This window comes from Eretmochelys imbricata, chromosome 7, assembly GCF_965152235.1.
Source record: "Eretmochelys imbricata isolate rEreImb1 chromosome 7, rEreImb1.hap1, whole genome shotgun sequence".
In the NCBI taxonomy this organism is placed as follows: Eukaryota; Metazoa; Chordata; order Testudines; family Cheloniidae; genus Eretmochelys; species Eretmochelys imbricata.
In genome coordinates this window covers 55,565,849-55,586,690 of record NC_135578.1, presented here as the reverse complement: position 1 = coordinate 55,586,690, position 20,842 = coordinate 55,565,849, and the positions used below count along the sequence as shown (strand labels likewise).

Here is a 20,842-nt window from a genome sequence, read left to right as displayed (position 1 = left end):
TTCTTCACGCAAAAATAATCCCCTCCACATCCCCCCTATATCATTTTCCTCCCCAGTCGTTTTATAAATAAAGGTCAACACTTTCAGTCGTGTAGAATTAAAGCTGGGCTTCTATAGCTGTATTCAGGCAACTAAATGTGAATTTGAGAGCCTAGCTTCAGGCACCATGCTTTGGAAATATTAGCCATAAACAGTATTATGCAGCTGCATTGGGCTGCAGTGTTTTCTAAAGGCAGACTGGCCAGAAACGATCCTTTAAAAATCTGTTAGAAGAGCAATGGCTCTTTATAAGGTGATGGTCCCTTTAAAAGGCATCCAAATGTTAATGTCTGAAGGTTCCATGGCAATTGAAAGAAAGAGCTTGGAAATGGACATCAGTTTAGAGTATAAGGCCAAGAGGGCCCACCAGATGATCTAAACTCTAATCTGACTTCCCATATCTCACAGGCCACTACCACCACCCATCGCCCTCAAGCTAAACCCCACAACTAAAATTAGACCGAAATATTACAGCCCACAGGAGACTAGACTATTATGTGCCACAGAGAGACAATAGGAGGGACGGAGGTGCAGTGGTGCTTGAGGCCCTACTATGGCAGAGAAATGGAGACATACCCAGATAATCCTGGCAAGTGATCCGCACTCCATGTGGCAGAGGAAGGCAAACACCCCACCCCAAGGTCTCTGCCAGTCTGACCTGGGGAAAAATTCTTTCCCGCCCCACATAGGAGAATCAGTTAGACCTTGCGTGAGGTCACCCTGCATTGTATCTCAGCCCCAGCCAAAGGAAACAGTAGGTCTGTTAATTGTTCATCACAAAAATTACAGCTCTTTGTAGCAAACAAAGGACTGGGATGTTAATGGAACCAGTCAGAAAATGGGTTTTCTATTCTACAAAAAATGGTGACATTTTGAAGGGTTTTTCCATCGGAGTTTGGGACAAAAAGCCAAAATTTTGAATTTTTTTACAAAACAAAATTCTGAAAAATTGTTGGTTTGGGTCAATCAGAACGTTTCGTTTTGAGTTCAGTCCTTTTTTATTTTTTCCCAATATAAAAGGAAGTACATTGCCAATGGAAAAATGTTTTCAAAACAAAAACAAACAAATGGAACTTTTCATTCTGAAAATGCTAAAATGTTTTGAAAAAATTGGAAGTAAACAAAATTTCACCCAAATCAATACAAGTTTGGAAAAAAATCAATCGCATAGCAATGGCATTTCTGACGGAGAACTGTTTCAGTAATTTTTTCTGAGCAGTTCTAGCTGCTAATCCTTCTAATTAAAGGGGGGGGGATTTTGTTGTTGTTGACAGAATAAGCTAAACAACTGAAATCAGAGAGTCAGGATTTTGTGTCGAGCAAACTTGCTACGGAATAAGTTAACACATTTTGTGCCTCGCTTGTTTATTTTGTCCCTTCTTCCCCTTTTTTTGTTGCATTATTCACTTTTCCTTCTATAGCTTGATCAGAGGTGAGCCTGATCAACAAAGTTTGGACACCTTCCCCCTCAGCCAAAGCTGGAGGCTGTTTGGCTCTGGGGTTTTGGCCTGGGCCCACATCGAACCTTGGTGGGATTTGCTCCCCCGCCAGAGATGAAAGTTTAACCCTGTGCCCTGCAGTCTACAGAGAGGGAAGGGAATTTAGCCTTAGAAATTAAGAAAAGCTGCTCAGGTGGGGGCCAGGAACAAGGCAGGGAGAGTGCAAGGTAAAGACTATGATTGACTCCAGAGAGAGCACAACTAATGGAGGCAAACCCCAGTGTGTGTGTGTGTGTGTGTGTGTGTGTTGGGGGGCTTGCTAAGGGCCCTGGAGAGAAGGTGCTGCCCACAGCCAGTGAGATTATGGGAAGGGCATTGCTATTGGATGAGAGGAGCAGGCAATGTTAAATTTCTGGTCTTTGGACAGGGGGATTACATGAGATGAGAACCTACTTTCTCTGGTTTTCCCCAATTTCACTCGGAGCTTTGGGTAGATTTCATTGGCGATGTTCCTGAATGGCATGTTCTGTGTAACAGCCTGCGAGCTCAGGGTTATACCTGCAAGCATGTTATACTTCCCTCTTGCTTTGCACACACATACACTACCTACAACATCAGTCATACATTCTCCACCCTCAGACACACACATACACTGAAAGCCCCAAGGAATACACTCATCCAGCCACATATACACTCCCCACAAGCATACATAGCCAAGGTATTTACTTCTGTCAATTTACTTGCACTCCCTCTCCCCATACGTATGTATATATACCTCCCAATGACTATATGTTCCCTGCGTACAGACACTTAGATACACGCATATAATCCAATCAACACAAACACACTCCACATGCAGTCCCTATACACACGTCCACTATACTCACAATGCCGCTCACAGAACAGACATACACCCCCAAAAACTCACCCACAGTTTACATATACATATACACTAATGTACCCATCTGCATGCGCAGGCATACACACACACACACTCATTCACTCTTCCTCACACATATCTATAGGGACACACGCACATGTGCTGTCCACACATCACACATGATCTTTTTCTTTTTTCTCCCTCACCCCCAACAACAGCTAATCTCCTCCATGGCCCCGATATTGAACTATTGTGTTGTCCATTTCCCAGTGACAAGGGGTCTAGTTACAGGGTTATTGATTGGTTTTCATGCAGACAGATGGATCCGTCCTGGTCGCCCATTGAAACCCACCTCTCTGTGGGCTGATTGTTGCAGCTCCGGGGATAGGATTGCACAAAGAGACCACCCTCCACGCCAGCATCCTTCACCCAGACCGCGGATAGTAATAAATGGAGCCAGGCTGAGCCATAATAAAAGCAATTGAGTGGGTTACCTGTGCAGACGTGGATTTATACCGCCTCGTATTTGATGTGATTGTTTTATTGAGTTCTCAGCACAGTTAGGACCCCATTTATTTATTTATTTTGTAGCACTAGCCAATGTCCACCTTTGATCTTTTTCTAAGATGTGCCCTAGGGGAACAGGAATGGTCGGGACCCCTCCAGTTTTGCTCTTCCTTATAGGCCGATGCTGATGATGCTTTCGTGGGAGAGCCCTAGCCACAAACAGCTCCCTTATTCTGCAGATCTGACCGGAAGCTAGCCATGTATATTTGTTTAACCCTTAAAATGCTAGACTTTTTCTGGACTGCCAGCGAGAGGAATGTTGAGGTCCACTTGCTGATTTTCCAGAACAGCCTCAACTCAGACCCACGCAAATGCAGAGTTTGCACAGTGCCTAGCACAATGGGGTCTTGATCTGTGAATGGGATTCAATTCAAACGATAAATAACAACAGTAACAGCCTCTGAGTCGGTACCCACATTTGGGAGCCCAGAAATAATTGCAAGCATAAATTTCCTGGGTGCGAATGTTTCCAGGCATATTCTGAAGCACTTGGGTGCCCTGTGATCTGATTTGCAGGTTGCAATCAGGAAGATGGCTGTCTACATGGTATGAAACGTGCTCCCAGATATTTGCACTGTGAAAATGGGAGGTTGCCTCTGAAAAATCGCTCCCTGTAGTGTTTTATCAGAGGTGCCATGGTATTTGCTGTTCTTCTTAAAGCCCCAGCTCCTGGGGTCAGTTGATTACATGAGATGCTCAGCTCTCAGTTTTTAAAAAATAGTGAGTTGCTAGCCCTTGTGGTTGCACAGGCCAGGTTTACGCTATAAACGTACATCGGCAAAACTAAATAGCTCAGGAAACCCCCACACCCTTTAGTGATACAGTTATATCAAGTTTCAGAGTAACAGCCGTGTTAGTCTGTATTCGCAAAAAGAAAAGGAGTCCTTGTGGCACCTTAGAGACTAACCAATTTATTTGAGCATGAGCTTTCGTGAGCTACAGCTCACTTCATCAGATGCATACCGTGGAAACTGCAGCAGACTTTATAAAGTCTGCTGCAGTTTCCACGGTATGCATCTGATGAAGTGAGCTGTAGCTCACGAAAGCTCATGCTCAAATAAATTGGTTAGTCTCTAAGGTGCCACAAGGACTCCTTTTCTTTTTAGTTATATCAAGCTAACCCCTGGTGTACACAGCGCTATGCAGAGGGGAGGGCTTCCCCTGCCGACATAGCTAGCATCTTCACTGGCGCGTTAGAGCAGGGCAACTGCAGTGTTTTAAGTGTAGACCTGCCCTGAGAGAAGCTGGAAAAAGTGACCCAAGTGTGACCCAACGGCTCTGAAACCAGAAGGCAAATAAAAACACCCCCCAAATGGATTATTATTATTTTTTAAACTCAGGATTTTTAAGCCACTCTCATGACTTTTGGGCCCTGACTCATGATTTCTGAGCACCTGGGCTTGACAAATCTGCCTGTAGATTGATAGCATATGACAAAGGAATTGGGGATGGGTGAGATCCCCTCTCCCCCCCCCCACATTCTAATCAGCTTTTTCAGTTTCAACAATGATGGATTGACAAAGCCAAGCAGAACCTTTCTGAGTAGCCCTAATCATCCATACTCTGGGTGGGGTCTTCTACAGCATTCATCCTTGGCCTAACTCAGCTCCTATTGATGTCAACTCCCATTGACCTCAGTGAGGGCACAGTTAGGCCGATGCTGAGCACTTATGTTTAAGTGGCCCCTCGCATCAAGAAGGATGCCCATGTACTTTGCTGACTGAACCCTGCCTGCCAGACCCTCAGATTGAGCACTGACACACCTCCCTTGGAGTCAATGCCAATTTAATTCAGGCCAAGATCTGGCCTAGTTTAAATGTTTTCAAAGTTAAGTCCTGGATTTTTTTTTGCTATAACATGAAAGTCATTTGATTAGATGGGGTTATGGAGAAGCAGGGGCTTTTCCATGTGTTTGCTACATGACTTCCTTTTGAATCAATCATATTATCCTATTATAAAGGTTACAGATGGACTATTAAATCATCCAGTCCATTTCTCTAGCCAAGGCAGGAGTGTCCCCTACATTTTCTCTGGTTTTTATCCCATCTAGTTTTAAATATTCCTAAACAGTGAAGAATTCCTGTGAGAGACAATTCCACAGCCTAATAGATCTCACTACCAGGAAATTCCTTCTGCTACTAATTTAAATGTTTCCTTTCTTAATTTAATCCCTTTACTCCTAGTATACCACTTTGTACAAGCCTGAATACCTCCTTTTCTCCCTCAGAGGGTCTGAACCCTTCAGATATTTGCAGATCATTATCTTGTCCCCCTATTTATTTGTCTCTTAGCCAAGCTACTTATTACTTTACTCATTCCCCCAAAGTCAAATGAGTTTTTTGGATAACAGAGGTTCTGATAAATGAGGTTTGACGGCATAGGACTCATTCACCCAACACTGAAATGCAGCTGCCTCTAGGGTATAGTACAGCAGCCATTCACCATACACAAAAACTTGCACAAGCTTAACTCACAACGACAATGCACTGTTGTTGCGAGTTAAGCTTGTGCAAGTTTTTGCGTATAACAAATGGCTGCTGTACTACACCCTAGTCCATCCTAGACTGAAAGGGTGGACTTTTAAAAGGCAAAAGGTACATGCAGTCTCTGAACATACAGTATTGCAGAGCAGGAAAGATAAATGCCAAGAGCTAAGATCTCTCCTTTCCAGCCCTTCATTGGGCCAGATAGGAAAATCAGAGGGAATATGATTAACTCAGTCCATGCATCACGATACAAACTGCCAATGGCCAGATGTGAGGAATACGACAAGTAATGGTGCCACAAGCAAAAATATACTCCTTTAACTGAAGCAACATTGTGTATGACCTCAGTTTTATGGGCCTGTCCTTTATTTGCAATGATGGAAAGGAGGTAACACTGGGTTTGTGTGTGACTAGGGGAATCTGGGTTTAAAAGGAGGAGGTAATGAAGTCCTACATGACCCAATCACATTCTCCGCTCAGTTGAAAGCAATTGGGAATAGGAGCTGCTCTCCCTGGGGTGGGAAATTGAATGGAAACCTGGTATCCAGCATTAGGTCAATGGGGAGATCATAAAAGGTGCCGGCCCCTTGCTGGGATCCAGAAAGAGTTACTTTTGTGTGTGAGGAGAGGTGCCAGATTAAGAGACCTGAGAGCCACGGCCCCTATTTATCCAGACAGCAGATACAGCATTAGGGCAAGCATTCCCCACCCCTGCCCTCCGTCACTGGATTACAAGAACCCACCTCGAGTCAGAGGCTTGTTCGTTGTACCTGGGCGGGTTAATCCCTGGCCGCTCTGCTAAAACAACCAAGAAAGTGGCAGATTAGCACCAGCTATGGCACTATGTTTATGTGATGTGGACTGCTGACTAGGAACTGGACTGAGAGGCACCAACTCGTTTAATATAGACCATCCAGTAGTTGTTACTTTCGGTCGTTATTGACCTCACTCACATTACTGATGCTCTCAGCAATCCAGAGTCCTCAGAAAAATCATTATCCATCCTCCAGATTTCACATCTACTTAGCGGGATGAGGAAGGTGGCAGAGACTCCAGGACTCAGCCACAAGTGACAAAGATGGGTACGGGATTTTTTTGGGAAAACTCACAGATTGAATTACAAAAGTTGCGTCCTATAGAGGAAGAGAGAGATGGGTGTGTATAGAGATTAGACAGATAGATAAAATGATGGATGGATGGATGGATGGATGGATGGATGGATGGATGGATGGATCAATCCTTGACTGATGTAAATCGGCAGTGCTCCAGGATTGGATCTGTAATAATTCTACTTTGAGGTATATAGGATCTTTTAGGCAAAGACTGCTCAACAGTGGCTTACAAAGGTAACTAAGTATCTCATTTCCATTTTACAGAGGGTGAAACTAATGCACAGAGAGATGAAGTGAATTCCCCAAGATTACATATTGAGTCAGTGGCAGCTTCGGCAAGAGAATCAAAGTCTTCAGACATTAAATCCCCTGCTCCGATTGCTAGACAAGGCTGCCTGTGGACACTGATGGTTTATAGCCACATGCTCAATATTTCACAATACAACAAACACAGTTCCAGGGATGATATCACCTGAATCAGTGTCTGTCTTTCCATTTGTATTTATAAAAGAACCTCATAAAAGGAGGCAGTGTGAAGATCTACACTAACTAGGAATCATTGGCCAATTATTAAATAACGTAACAGAAAACATTTTCCAAAACCAATCACATAATTCTAGAAGTGAACATATACTAGGGACACAGATTCTTGGGAGGGACTGAAAAAGCTTTATCCTGCCACCTAGCATGTGACAACCCAGCTGAGGTTTATCATGTCCAGCGAACTGCACACCCTGCTATACGAATCAGAGAAACACACAGTCCAAAGAGTAACCATAAGCATGCAAACTGACTATAATATTATTCCACAAGCCTGTGACTCCTGCATTCCTCAGATAGGGATCATGCCTGTTTCTCCCAAACTGCAAATCTAACAGTACTGAAAGCTACCTCAGTACTGGAATGGAGGGGCACTTTGTCTGTGGGCCGGGTCCACACTTGGGAGACTGTACAATATATTGAGTGTTAGAGGTAGGTAAAAAAATAGAATGGGGGTTGAATCCTTAATTACGGAACTCTGAACATGGTTCCATGATGTGCTGTTCCTACTAAAGCACACAGCATAACTCGTACAGATCTCAGTGGGTTATCATAACATGCACAACCTGGGTTCTTAAGGTTCTCCAAGAGCAGCAAAACAAAGCCAACACCCCTATTGACATCAGATAGCCTCGTCCCAGTGGGAAGTGATATCTGACACCCCAATTCATACTAGAAACGCCACTGTACTGCTAACAGCAATGCGGACGCAAACCCAATTTAAATAGTCCATATTTAAGTGATCAGAGATAACCAGCCTGCTTCCATGTGATAATGGAAAATCTCTCTAGTCATTTGAGATCAACATTCATTGTTTGCTATGCTGATGGAATTAGAACTTTATGCCACTTAATTGCTTCTCAATGATACATATACAATATCTGACTTATAGGTATATAATACATTAAACCTGCACTAATTTATTTTATTTAATATATGAAATGTGTACTGGAAATCTCCCATATTAGACAACCACCCATCTTGAGACTACCAATTGAAGTCTATTTTGTCCATTGACTAAAGCATTGTGTATATTTATTCGCCACCGTTAACAGAAGACCACCAACTGGTAGGCAAATGATTTTTGCTGATGTCTTGAGGGTTACGATAGGTTTTTCAATATACTCTGTATGAGGAGCTAAAATACAGTGTTGCAGCATAGGGGTTACATCGGCACAAGTTTGGGATGATTGTGTTAGTCACAAGTGGCCCAGCCGAGAGTGAGTTATAAGTGTTGTCCCAAATGCATGCTGATCAGACTTTTACAGTCCAACATGTATTCTGTAGGTGCCACAAATTTAACAGAAAATCTATTTAAAACGGTTTTAGGAAGATTTTAAAAATTTCACGTTGACTATTTTTTGTATCCTTGCACCTAGAAACTCATGTGCCTTTGTTAGTCTTAGTCCAGCTGTACAGAATTCAGAAAGAGCAAAATCAAAATGTAATTAATACATTTTCAGAACCTCTTAAAATGCCCTAGAATAGCTTTTTTTTAATACATACAAATGTCACACATGGCTTTAAAGTCTAATATATTTGGTCTTTCCAGAGACAAACGCTATTCTCATTTCCTGCTAGAAAACCGGGCTTCTGCCATTTCTGCAAAGATCTAATTTCTAGAGCCCCTAGACACTGGACTTTAAACTTGTCATTAGTGCACGTCTGAAAACTGCCCGCGGTGGACTTTGGGCCAATACAGTTTTGGGGGTAAATTCCACATTGCAGGGGAAATTAAATGTTTTTTGTGTCAGGCTGGTTTTAAGAAATGGCGTCTGTCTGAAGCCGCTCAGGGAGTTGGAATGTTAGAGTAAATCCAGGGAGGGCCAAATTGGTGATCAGAGAGCAGGTGAGGTGGACACAGGTGCATGATAAATGCAGTTTGTCACATGACTCGGGAATTTATCACACATATGCGATGTCTACATGATCTGATTATTTCAAAATGTTTGTTTCGACAATGGAAGAGAATGAGAATTTGCATTTTAATTGTAAACGCAGTCCTGTCTCTTTCTACTATCTTCTCAGTGTTGTTCCCACTGAAGTGAATGGTGAAACTTGCATTGTTAATGGCAGCAGGATTGGGCCCTTGTATTCTTTCTATTTCCTGTTCTGCTGTGGTTCTCTCACAACACACTGCTGTGTTCCTCCCCAGCACACATCCTAAAATGGTGCTTTTTGTATCATTGTCCGCAGCCACTAAAGGAATCATTTCCTTGCAAGTCTGGGATTCTGGGAGCCCCACACAAAGTTAATAGGTGAACAAGAAGGAGGTTGGGCCTGCATTATGAAAGAGATTGAAGAGAGTCTTAATCAGCAGAAACTGAAAAGATCCCATTCTTCCTTGGCAATCTCACACTGAAATATCACAGTGGTGAGAATTGGGGCATCACAGTTGGGCCTATCTGATATAATAATATTTACCATTTATAAATCAATATACATCCCCAAAGAGTTGTAGTTAGCTAACGAACAATGTCCCCGACCCCTCTGAGATATGTCAGTATTATTATCTTCATTTTAGAAGCGAGGAAACTAAGGCACAGTAACATCAAGGCAGCACAATAAATCAGCAGCAAAGGTATGATTAGACCTGGAAAGCATGTGGCTCTGGTCTTGTGCATGAATACGACACCGTGCGGCCCGCTGCAATGTGCTACTCTTCCCAAATAGGTTACAAGTCCCTGCCTTCAGTGGCTATTGGATGTCAATTTGCTTTTGGCTAGTTAACCCAGCATGCATGTTCCAGCTAAGCAGACTGCATCTTTGCTCCTCTCTGAAAGAATGTGCTGTTCCTTCAAAGAACCTAAAACCCTTCCTCTGGACTTCTGGGGCATTGGCTTAATTCCTTTCAGGGATATCTGGCTGTCCTTCCACAGCTGCCTTGTAAGGTGTCTGAATGTCAAACTCTTATTATTTCAATACCTGACTGAGAGAGTAACAGGGACCTGGAGGTTTTTTAGGAGGGTGTATAATTACTCGATCAGTATTATGTTACCCTGTTCATAACTTAATAACCATTTTAATACAGATGGCACACACAGGGATAATTTCCTGGGGTAGCCTAGCAGTATATTACAGAGACTGTGTGTCTGAGGGAATCTTCTTTAGCCAAGGTACATTCTACCAGCTAATTCTACCTGCTGTTTTCAAGATGATGTGGAATAATTCCATATCATTTGCAAAATATGTAAAGCTGTTTATATAGGATGTGAATTTGGGATATATATGCTGCGTGGGTTATCAGACTTATTTTGATAAATCTCCCATGGATAGCACAAGACAAAAAATACTGTAGTGTTTCCCCAGTGTTTATTTTTCCTGATGTTGGTGTGAACATACAGGGTTTTTCAACATCCTGGCTACACCTAAGTGTAAATATACAGGCATATGCATGTATGCACTCACCAGATACTACCATGCTGGTCAGTGTGCATGTGTCTCTAAGGTATGTGTATATATACTCCATGTAGTGTGTGTATTTTTGTGAGTGTGTAGACTGTATATATATATATATATTATTCTATTGGAGTGGTATTTGTATCCGAGTGCATAAATGTGTATGTTTTTGTAAGTGCCTGACTATATGTGTTACAATATTTCTAATAGTGTGGCATATGTGTGGGTAAGTACCTACAGTCTTGTGTGTGTTTGTATCTTTGTGTTATTCTACCTGGGTCGGTGTGATATTTGTATATGCGCCTGTAAGTGTCTACCTGTGTGATGCCAATGTGTGACTCTCATGCGTGTGTGTTGTTTATACATGATTATATGCATCACAACATCTTGCAGCATTCCCCATTTTGTCACCTGGAATATATCCTTTTTGCCACCAAAGAAGGGATTCTTTCCCTAAGGGGTGGGGAGGGGTGGGTGGTTTGTTTTACATCCATCCCGCTGCAATCAAAACTTCTGCAAGGGGCTGTGATCTGTGCAGGTTCGAAACAGCAGCCAGACGCCTCGTGGAGCTCTTCCCTGCCTTCGGAAGAGGCGTCCTTGCTGGCTTAGCAGCTGCCCCTGGGGGTGGGGGGAAGGAGCCTCGCATTTGGGAAGCTAAGTCTGTTTGTTTAAGATAAACAAACATTTGGTGGTTTAATGGCTCAGGAGTGCGGGCTGTGATTGTCTTTAGATATGGGCGCTTTTAATCTCACAGTCTTAATTACTGAAAACACTGGCATCCATTGACACGAGGCAAAGAGCGCTAGAGAAGCAGGACAGAAGGAAGGAAGGAAGTCTCCTGCCAGGTGCCTACCCTCGCACTCCCAGCCCTGCCATGCAACACCCCGCGACGCGCACTTTCACCCAGTCATTTCACCCAGCTCCCTGCCCAGCCGGTCCCCTCCGGCGGCCGCCCCCGCGCGCCGTCTCCGAGCAGGCTTCCAGCACCAGCAGGCCCCAGGAGCGGAAAGCCCCGGGCTGGGGCTTCGCCGCGGGGGCAGGGGCACGGATGGGGCGCGCTGCCTCCAGGGACTAGCCCGGTCACCCCGGGCCTGGGGGAGCGGGGAACTCCAGGGCCGCAGAGGCGGCGGGTGCCTTGGAGGGGGGAATGTTAGAGCCCCCCGGCCCGGGTAACCCGTAGGCGAAAGGAACTGGCTGGCTGCCGGCTGGGACAGCTTTATGGGGGCCATAAAAGGGAAGTGGCCGTGGGGGGAGGGGAGCTGTGGGAAAGGTGGGTCGGGCTGGGCGCAGGGGAGCGGGGACTGGCCCGGGGGCAGCGAGCGCATGGCCGGCCCCTGGGGCAGGGCGCTGGGTGCCGGGCCGAGGGGCGCCCTTACCTGTTGATGGAGGAGACGCTGGGCACCGTGTCGTTGTCGCAGATGCCCTCGGCCAGGAGCCGGTCCCGGATCTCCCAGGCGAACATGGTCGGGTTTTGTCTCTTGTACTCGGCGATTTTATCCACTACTTTGGGGGTCGCCACTTTGGGCTTGGAGCCGCCGATCACGCCGGGCTTGATGCTGCCCGTCTCGTAATACCTGCTCCAGAGCAGAGCGCGGTCAGTGCCCGGGGCCTGCGCTCCCCTGCCCGAGCTCACCCGCACCTGGCCACCGGCTGCCATGCCATGTCCTCCCCACGGCCCGCGGCCCCGTGCCGCCCCCGCGCCCCGCAACTCTATCTGCCCTTGCTGCCGAGCGGAGCCTCCCCCGCCTGGGGCCTGGGGGCGCACGGCTTCGGGGCGCCATTGCCTGCCTCCTGGGCGGCTGCCCTGGGGCGGGGGGACCTGGAGAGTGGAGGTGGGGCTGTGCCCTTGTGCGGCAGCGGGGTGTGCTGGGGAGCCCGGGGGCAGGGGAGGTGGGGCTGTGCCCTTGGGCAGCGGGGTGTGTTGTGGGGGGGGGGAGGGAGGCGGCTCCTTTTTCCACCCGAACTCCAGGCCCAGCCAGCGATGGGGAAACAAAACGGAAACCGCCCCCCGGATAAAATGCAGAGGGATGGGGGCCAGTGAGGGGCCCAGGGACACAGCCGATCGCTGAGCTTACCCCCCGCCCTTTTCGCTGATGTTTTCTCCTCCTTCCCTGGCCCCCCCATTCTCACCCCAGCCCTCATATTTTCTCTCCCCCGCTGGAAGGGCCTGGCTGTGCCGCAGGAGGCGGAGAGCGGTTTGCTTGGCCTGGGTGCGCAGCGGGGATTTCGGGGCTCCCCGCCCTCTCGGCTCATCTCTGGCCCTGGCACCCCCACGTCCCCGCATGGCCACTAGCTCGGCACGGTTTGGACACCGCTTGTGCAAAGGGCAGGTCGGAGGATGGCCGGGAGGTTCCGGCACAGGCAGCCTGTTTCCTGAACCCCAAGGCCGGGCTGAGGCAGGTTCCCCCACCCGAGCTGCCTCCCGGGAGATTTCACACCAAATTTGGTTGCGACCGTTTTTTTAAGGCTGCTCGGCAGAGTGGGGGTGGGGTGGGGATTTTTTCCCTTTTCTTTCCTACTCACAAAATGTTCCTGCTTCAGGTTATTTCCCAGGCAAAGGGGAGGGAGAGGTGGCTGGGTGTGGGGAGGGGGGCTGTTTGTCCTGCAAATTGCTCTTCTCCCCTTTCGGGCTGCGTGACAACCTGGGGGCGCAGAGGGGGACCTAGGGGGACGGGAGAGGAGGCAGTTTGGAGGAGGGGAGGGGATGCACCCGCTGCTCGCCCGAGCCTTACCTGCCCAAGATCTTGCTGACACAACCGTGGCTGACCCGCAGCTGCCTGGAGATGTCACAGGGTCGCACTCCCTGGTGAGCCAGCTCGACTATCCTTTGTCTCACCACGTCAGGTAGGGGCCTGCCGTTCACAAACACCCCCCCGAGCTGGTTCACTCCCCCATGCCCTGCTGGGGAGAGAGAATAAAAAACACAACAACCCACGCACCCCAGAAACAGACCGTTAGTCGGGGATAGTTAGCGACCCGCGGGCAACATCTCCAGTGACTAGCTATGAATGGAGGCGACGGAGGGGGAGAAGGGTGTGGGGAAGGACAAGAAAGAAAGGAAGAAAGCAAGAAAGCAAGAAAGAAAGACTCTTAAACACACCCTAACCCAGAGGAGTGAATTTCCTACGAATGTCACTTTCCTCTCTCCACACACCCAGCTACTTTCCTGCGGCGATTGTGCCCCTTTATTCCCAGGATCTCTGATGGAGCAGCAGAATGTCAGGGTCATTATTCTGGGGACGAGCATAGATCCCCAGGCTCGTGCCGGTTCGGCGAGTTGGGAAGAGATTTTCTCCCAAACGCTTGAGTTTCCCTTCTAGAGGCTCCAGGCAGAGCCCTCTTCCTGCAGCTGCTCCTTCCCCTCTCACTTCATTCCTGTGCCATGATTTTCTATCACATTGCCTGCTGCTTTTATTTCCGCACCCCTCACCCCGGAGAATTTTTACCTGGTATAGCTCGTTTTCTCCATTTATTTTCGGATAGCTCTGAATTAAAGGTGAAAGGGAAAGAAAGAAAGAAAGAAAGAAAGAAAGAAAGAAAGAAAGAAAGAAGAAGAAAGAAAGAAAGAAAGAAAGAAAGCTGTCTTTGTGTCCCGCAAACGATTACAGTTTATATAAACAAAACCTCTCTCTCTCTCTCTCTCTCTCTCTCTCTCTCTCTCTCTCTCTCTCATAAGCTTTCGGTCTTTTAGGGGGGGAAAATCCGCCAGAAAAAAAAACTCGCCTTGATTTTTTTTTTAAACAAGGATTCTGTTCAAGGGGAAATAAAAATTCCCCATTCGCCCCTCTTCAGAGAAAACCCCAGCTCGGTCTTCCATGGGGTGCCCGAGTTGCCTTTTTTCAGTAATCATTTGGATGAATATGGGAAGGATGGGGCTTTGCACCTGCTAAATGTTTCAGGCAGGAAGCGGCTGCCAGGAATGAGGAAATCTCTTCATTCGGATATTAGCAAAATACGAGCTGTATTTGTGACGCTCGCACCTAAGTGTGTGCGCGAGAGCTCCAAATGCGCATTCGTAGATATGTGTGTGTGCCCATAAATATTTAGAGAAGGTATATCTTCATTTGCCACGATCCCTGGGTGTCTGTAGCGATAGAACTGGGGAGTGTGTGTCTACTGTGTTTAGAGCCTTCCTTTCACCCAGAGCTAACCTGCTGCAGAGATCTTCAGCTGGTTTTGCAGTTGGCTGAAAAATGATCTGTTTATATTTTTGCTGGGTTTTTTTTCTCTCCTGCTTTTGACACTGACTCATTGGCTCTGAACTTAGTGGGAACTCTCATTGCCCTGCGATCGATCCAAGTCCTTCTTCACAAACAGAGTTTTTTCATCTCTCACAACCGCCCCCCCGTGCCCCCCATCAACACCCAAGAAACACCCTCCAAAATGCCATGAGCCTAACCCCGGGATGGTTTCTTTAGACCGCTCTTTTCGGCCCGATTAGATTTTTTTAAAACCCCTTTGTGAAAAAAAAAAAATACTTGGGATTGTTGGGTGGTGGTAGTGGGGCATTTCTTCCTGCCCTCCACCCCCGGGATCCTTTGGGTCTTTCAGGAATGGTGCGGGTGGGTTTTGTCTCCATGCGTCCAGACCACCTTTTGCACATGTTGCCTCTAAAGTTACAAGCCAGCCGTTTCTTCCACACCTCGCTGATAAATAATTCAAGGCACCTTGGATAACTCGCATTACAGAATATTAAAAGGCAGCAGATGCAAAAAAGATTAAAAAATTAATAATTCAAATTATTGCACCCAGTGGTTCCCCCCATCCCCGGGCTTGTTTTAGTTTAGATCGGTCCCTTTCAAACCTTATTTTCTCTCTATATATACACACACATCTGTCCCTTTGAACAGAACACAGTCTGGAGTCTGTATACATGTGTGAGCGCGTGAGGAAATCAGCGCTTATGTGTGTTATAATTGCCCGCTCATATATGGATTATATATAGGGCCCAAACTGAATCACGCTTTCTTTTCAAAATTCGGCAGCAAAAATAAAACGTTCCCAGATCTGCCTGGCTTTTCTTTAAATCATCCGCTGGGTTGTGAAATATTTTTATCGATTAAATACATTTTCCAAATTAAATTAAATGCAAAGGTATTGCAATCAATTAAAAAGAAAGCCGCCGCCGTGCAAACAAAATATTTCCAAACGCTGGGCGTATTTTCAGTGAATATACTTGGGAAACAATATTTTTTTCGCCTAACAAAATCTCTCAGAAAGAAGCAATTTTGAAAAAGAAATAAAGGTGCATCCAACCCTCTTCGTGGGCTTTATATGTTTGCTCTTTTTCTTCTTGCAAATCATTTTTTAAAACCCCAGATATTGTACTGTGTATCCTTTAAATATTGTGTTATTTTTAACAGCTGGCAGGGCAGCGTCTTGAAAAGTTTCGCCGTGGAAAGTTACAAATTGTTCTTAATTATTCATTTCCTGACTCAGTATGGTCTCTAGCTCAGATTTTTATTTTTACTTCTGTCTTTTTAAATCCCTGAATTATTTTCCCTGCCTGCGGTTAGCTCAAATGAATTGCAATTTCATTATTACAATAATTGTCATGGGTTGTTGTTTTTTCCTTTCCCCCCTCCTTTGATTGAAATGAGATTCTAGACTGAAAACATATCAGAAATCCACTTTCTTGTATGTCAATAATGCATTTAAAATGCACCCGAGGGATCTGGTAAATAAATAAATTAAAAAGAAAAAGAGGGGGATTGTGACTTCTTAATAACCCTCGAAAATGCCGGATTTCCAAACAATATAATTGTCCTCTTTCTTCCTCTAATTCATCCTTAAAACAAACAATCACCTTCCCAGTCATTTAAAAATGACATTTACCCCCTCTTCAGTTTAAAGAACAAAAAATGACAGGGAGAACTGTGGTTCCACACATATATATGTATTAAAATTTAAAAAAATAAAGCTTTGACCCACGTCGCAGAATAAAATATAAACGATCGAAAATACAAGTGGACACACGCGTCGGAATCAACTACTCCCCCTCGGAGGCACAAATTTGCAAAGTGGATTTGGAGCAAGACCTGATTTTGTTGTTGTTGTTGTTCCCGTTCACACACACACTAATTCCCTCCAGTAAGTTTAGGGGGTTCCCAGGCTCCGGGATCCCCTTTGGTGGGGATCTTAGCCCCGAAGGAGATAGGGAGCATCTGTGGCCGGTGATGGCAAAGCAAGGCAGGGGTTTCGGAGCCCACCTTGGCTGGGGGAGGCGGCAGACGGCTGGGAGGATGGCCTGGAAAGAGGATCAGGTGAGGAAGAAGGGTTGGGGAAGGAGGCATGGAGGGATGCAGGAGAAGGAGCTGGGCTCCGGTACTCACGGTGCATTGCTGAGAAGGGGTCTGCCTTGCAGTGCATATCCATGGGGAGGCAAAGGAAGGGGAAGAAGTCGGCTGAAGCCGCCGTGTCGCCTCTAAAACTCAACTTCAAGACTTAGGGGAGAAAACAAAAAAGCAGCCAGCAGGGCGAGGGGAGGCGGGGGGCGGGCGCTCGGCCCTGCCCGGGGAGCGGAGAACTTTCCGGGGGCCGTGGACGGGGAGCTGGCTCGAGCTGGGGCAGAGCAAGCGGAGCCTGATGGTTCTGGTCAGCAGGGTCCCAGCGGGCAGCGAGAGGCAGCGGCCGGGGGGCAGGTGGATGTCATGGCTGGAGCGCTCGGGTCAGATCATCCCTGGCAGCCGGGTCAGCAAGGGGCTGGAGGCTTGGGCGCGTCTGAAGCAAGGTGAGGATGATGATGGTGGTGGTGAAGCAGCAGCGGCAGAGGATGATGCGGCTTCCTTCCTCTTCCTCCGCCAAGTCTGGGGCTAGTTCATTTAAGTTCAAAGTGGAGTAGAAATCCCCGGGATCTCTGAGCACCGGCAGCCCCCTCCCTGCGTCCCCTCGCCTCCTTCTGCTCCCCAGGCAGAGGGTCCCGCTCCTGGCAGACTTTCTGGCAAGGTGGGATGTGTTTGCGAGGAGCTTTGGCTGGAGAATGGAGCCTCCTCTCCCCGCGTGTGTCTCTCTAAAAGCTGCAAAGCCCCCTCCAGATCTCTCCCCCCCCACCCCCCACCCCCACCCCTCCTCGCCCTCCCCCTTTGCCGGGAGATGGATGACTTGTCAGACAAAGGCAATAGATTCCAACACTCTCTGATTCGCCAGCGCGCGGAGACGGAGCCCGGGCGAGGAGGTCCGTGCTTCTGTCACTCGGGCAGAGGAGAGGGGGAGGGGGGAGTGCCGGGGAGCTGGGGGGCGGGGAGGGGGGGGACAAAACTACAGAGAAAAACGAAACTAGCGGATAAGACAAACTCCAGATAAGGGCTGCAGCGGGGACGGGGATCAGAAATTGAGGGGACACGGGAGGGTGCGCTGAGCTTAAACTGCCTGATTCCCTGCTTTGTTTCCGGCGCCTCCAACTCCCCTATTTAAGCACATTCTCTCCCCCACGCATACACGGCGCTTGTCAGTTTCATCGGCCTTTTTTCTTTTTCTTTTTTCTTTCTTTCTTTCTTTTTTTTCTTTTTTCTTTTCTTTTTCTTTTTCTTTTTTTTTTTTTTTGCACCCTCACCCGCCGATGAAAGTGCTTTCCGCCTTCCGGATCCAGGAGATCTCTCGAGCTAAAGCGGCTGGGATTTGATCCACATCAAAGCTTTCTCGGTGTTTAACTTCAAAAAAACCACACACACACACACACACAAACCCACAAAAAAACCTGCTGTAGTATCGCTTTGAAGTGGCATATTTGGGACTGAGAGATGACAAATCCGGGGGTTACAAAGTTTCTCTGGTTTTGCGCGCGCGCGTGTCAAAATAAGGAAAATAAAACAATCCCGAGTCTCCCCCCACCCCACTATTTGTTTATTTTTTTTCCTTTCAGGCAGAGGATTTACAAAGTATTTCGGAAACGGGTCGAGAAGTAAAAGAGACGGCTTTGACCTAACAAGAGAGCAGAAGAGAAACGCCTACCTCGGGATAAATAAATTCACACACGTGAAAATGGGGCAATTTGCAGTGAGCTCAATGTTTGTTTCCATATGTGTTTATTATCATCATATGAAACGCTGTTCGTTTCCCCTCTTCCTTTCTTGGTCCCTCCTTCCCCACCCCTTTGCTTATCTGTCACAAAATACCCCCTTTGTTTTCTAACTGGTTAAGTAAAGAATCTCCCAGAGATCTTTATGAAATATTTTCCACCATCTCATAAATCATGTTGGCACTTCAGCTGATGTTTTATCTCTCTCTTTCCCCTGAGTTTGCAAAGCCTGATTTAAAAATCTTTCCGACACTATATATGGTTAAATGCAGAGAAAGACAACAATACCTCTTTCCAGTGTGTACATTTAAAAAAAAAAAAAGAAAGAAAAAGGTTAAACCAGCGGAAACCAAAATATCCAAACACCCCCTCCGAAGGCTATGTTTTTCTTCTGTTTTTAATGGGGGTTTGGAGTATTTGTAGTCGGATCAGTAATAATAATTATTATTGCTGTTACAGTTAATGCTAATTTTTATGAATGCTCATTATTATTGTTATCAAGCCCGGCATGACTGTGATTTCCCTCCCTGATTTTTGGAGAAAAATCCCAGGACTGAATTTCCACCAGGTGCAAAGTTTGGAAGAGGCTTGTGAGCGGTTCTGGTTCAGAGCCCCTGTGTGTGCGTAGGGAAATACTCCGTACTGAGCATTATTGCTTCTGGTTTGGGGGAGGGGGGCATCTGTGTCCCTTTCTGTAGAATTCATTTCTCCCCTCTGCAGCTCACATAGCCCTAGTCTGCCACCGGCAAACTCACTCCTCCCCATGCTGAACCCCCACCCCTGCCATCCACCCTAAACCTCCCCTCTTTTCATTGCCTCCTACTTTGCTAGCTGCCTTTCTCCACTCGCCCGGCTGAGGTGGCAGATCAAAGAGGAATCCTTTCCCCGCTCACGCACGGAGCATGTGGGGGAGGCGGGCAGGGAGGAGGAAGGGGGCAGCGTTCAGGACTGGACGGCTGCAGGTGAAGCGGGCCTCACTGCCCAGAATCAACCCGCGTGTAAGGTGTGCGGGAAGGGGGAGGGCGTTCCTTTCCCTCCCACTGCCTGTAGATGGCGCTCTCCGGTTTGCTTTTTGTCTACGGCTCCAAATTGATACACATCAACTTCTATCGCAGGGGAAAAGTTTCAGACTAACCGGATTTGAACTTAATCTGCCACCCAGTAGCCGCAGCAAATATTAGCAAATGGCTGACAAACCTCTGACACTCACCGGCCAGCGCTGGGCAGAAGGAAAGGGAAAGGGGTGGAGGGAGGGAGACTGATAAACACACAATTACAAAGACATTTGCCATGAACTCTTCCCCCCTCCAATAACTTCGGTTTGCATTGGGGACTGGGAGACCCAGTAACTGTCCTAGTTTTAGCCCGCTGGCTCCCTGTCTGATAGCTCCTTTCCTTGATCACCGCGCCCCAAAGGCCTCCGCTGCTGTGAGACATTAGCGCTTCGGGGAGTCCTTTGTGGGAGCTTCCGCGACGCAGATGCTCTTGGGGCGTTATCACTCCTGGCTGTGTGTTAAGGACACAGCAACTTTCCTCGGGTGGGGCCGGGGGGGGGAGCAGACGAATTTCCCCCCGAGCCTGCGGGAGTTGTCACTTTGACCTTGTTCCCCTACTACAGTCCCCGCATTAAGAAAGGGGTCCAGGAACCAGCAATGACTCCGGAGCCGCGTCGGCGCCAGTGGCTCGCCCAGTTTAACGAAACCAGTGTTTGATCCAGTTAAATCGGGTCAATTTTCCCATCTGGACAAGGAAGTCTTTTGCTTCCCCAAGAGGGGAGGAGATAATCTCAGAGAGCTCTCCCCCCCCCCCACACACACACCCCTGCCCATATCGCATCGTCACCTGGTGCCCCTTCCCTCCCCCGGCTTCCTGGAAGAATTGCTTTGTCAACATTCAAATCCACAGAACAATTTCTATTTGCGGGGGGAGGGTGGAATATCCACGAGGATCTATGAGAATATTCCCCGCGCACGTTTAATAATTCGAGATCAGGAACAATGCAGAACTGTAGGGTCTGTTGAGAGCTCTCACTCTTCTTTTTAGGTGAACCCCCCCCCCAACCGGGCTCCCATTCAGTCAGGGTTGGGTGCTTTTCCCCGTCCGACTTTAAATGAACCTTTCTGTCTCTTTCTTTCTTTTTTTTTATTCCAAAGAGAGTCTCTCCCCTTCCCCTAACCCAACCCCCCCCCCCCAGCTAGAAACATTTACACTTCAAAAGAGGCGACCGCCTCTCTGCGGAAATTTCAAGAAAAATAAACTTTTGGAGGAGTTGAAGTGATACCGATCTTTGGATTTGCTTCATTAGCTGCTTTTCGCCGACTGATCAAGCCCAAATCTTTCCTATTGATCCCACTCATCCCCCC

The 20,842-nt window shown here is 47.2% G+C and overlaps 1 protein-coding gene across 5 annotated transcripts in view; it reads right to left on the bottom strand.

The window, feature by feature from the left end:
• The window catches only part of PAX2 (paired box 2), a 99,788-nt gene extending 82,891 nt beyond the window's left edge, over window positions 1-16,897 (bottom strand). For 2 of the 5 annotated variants that reach the window (XM_077821371.1, XM_077821372.1), the window contains exons 1-3: window positions 16,795-16,897; window positions 13,195-13,363; window positions 11,839-12,036 (exon numbers count right to left, since the gene is read on the bottom strand). In XM_077821371.1, coding sequence (XP_077677497.1) covers window positions 11,839-12,036; window positions 13,195-13,363; window positions 16,795-16,837 — 410 coding nt within the window. In that variant the 5' untranslated portion in view covers window positions 16,838-16,897. The remainder of the gene's footprint in view (window positions 1-11,838; window positions 12,037-13,194; window positions 13,364-16,794) is intronic. The other 3 variants (XM_077821369.1, XM_077821368.1, XM_077821370.1) reach the window with 2 other exon arrangements.
• Window positions 16,898-20,842: the final 3,945 nt, after the last annotated feature.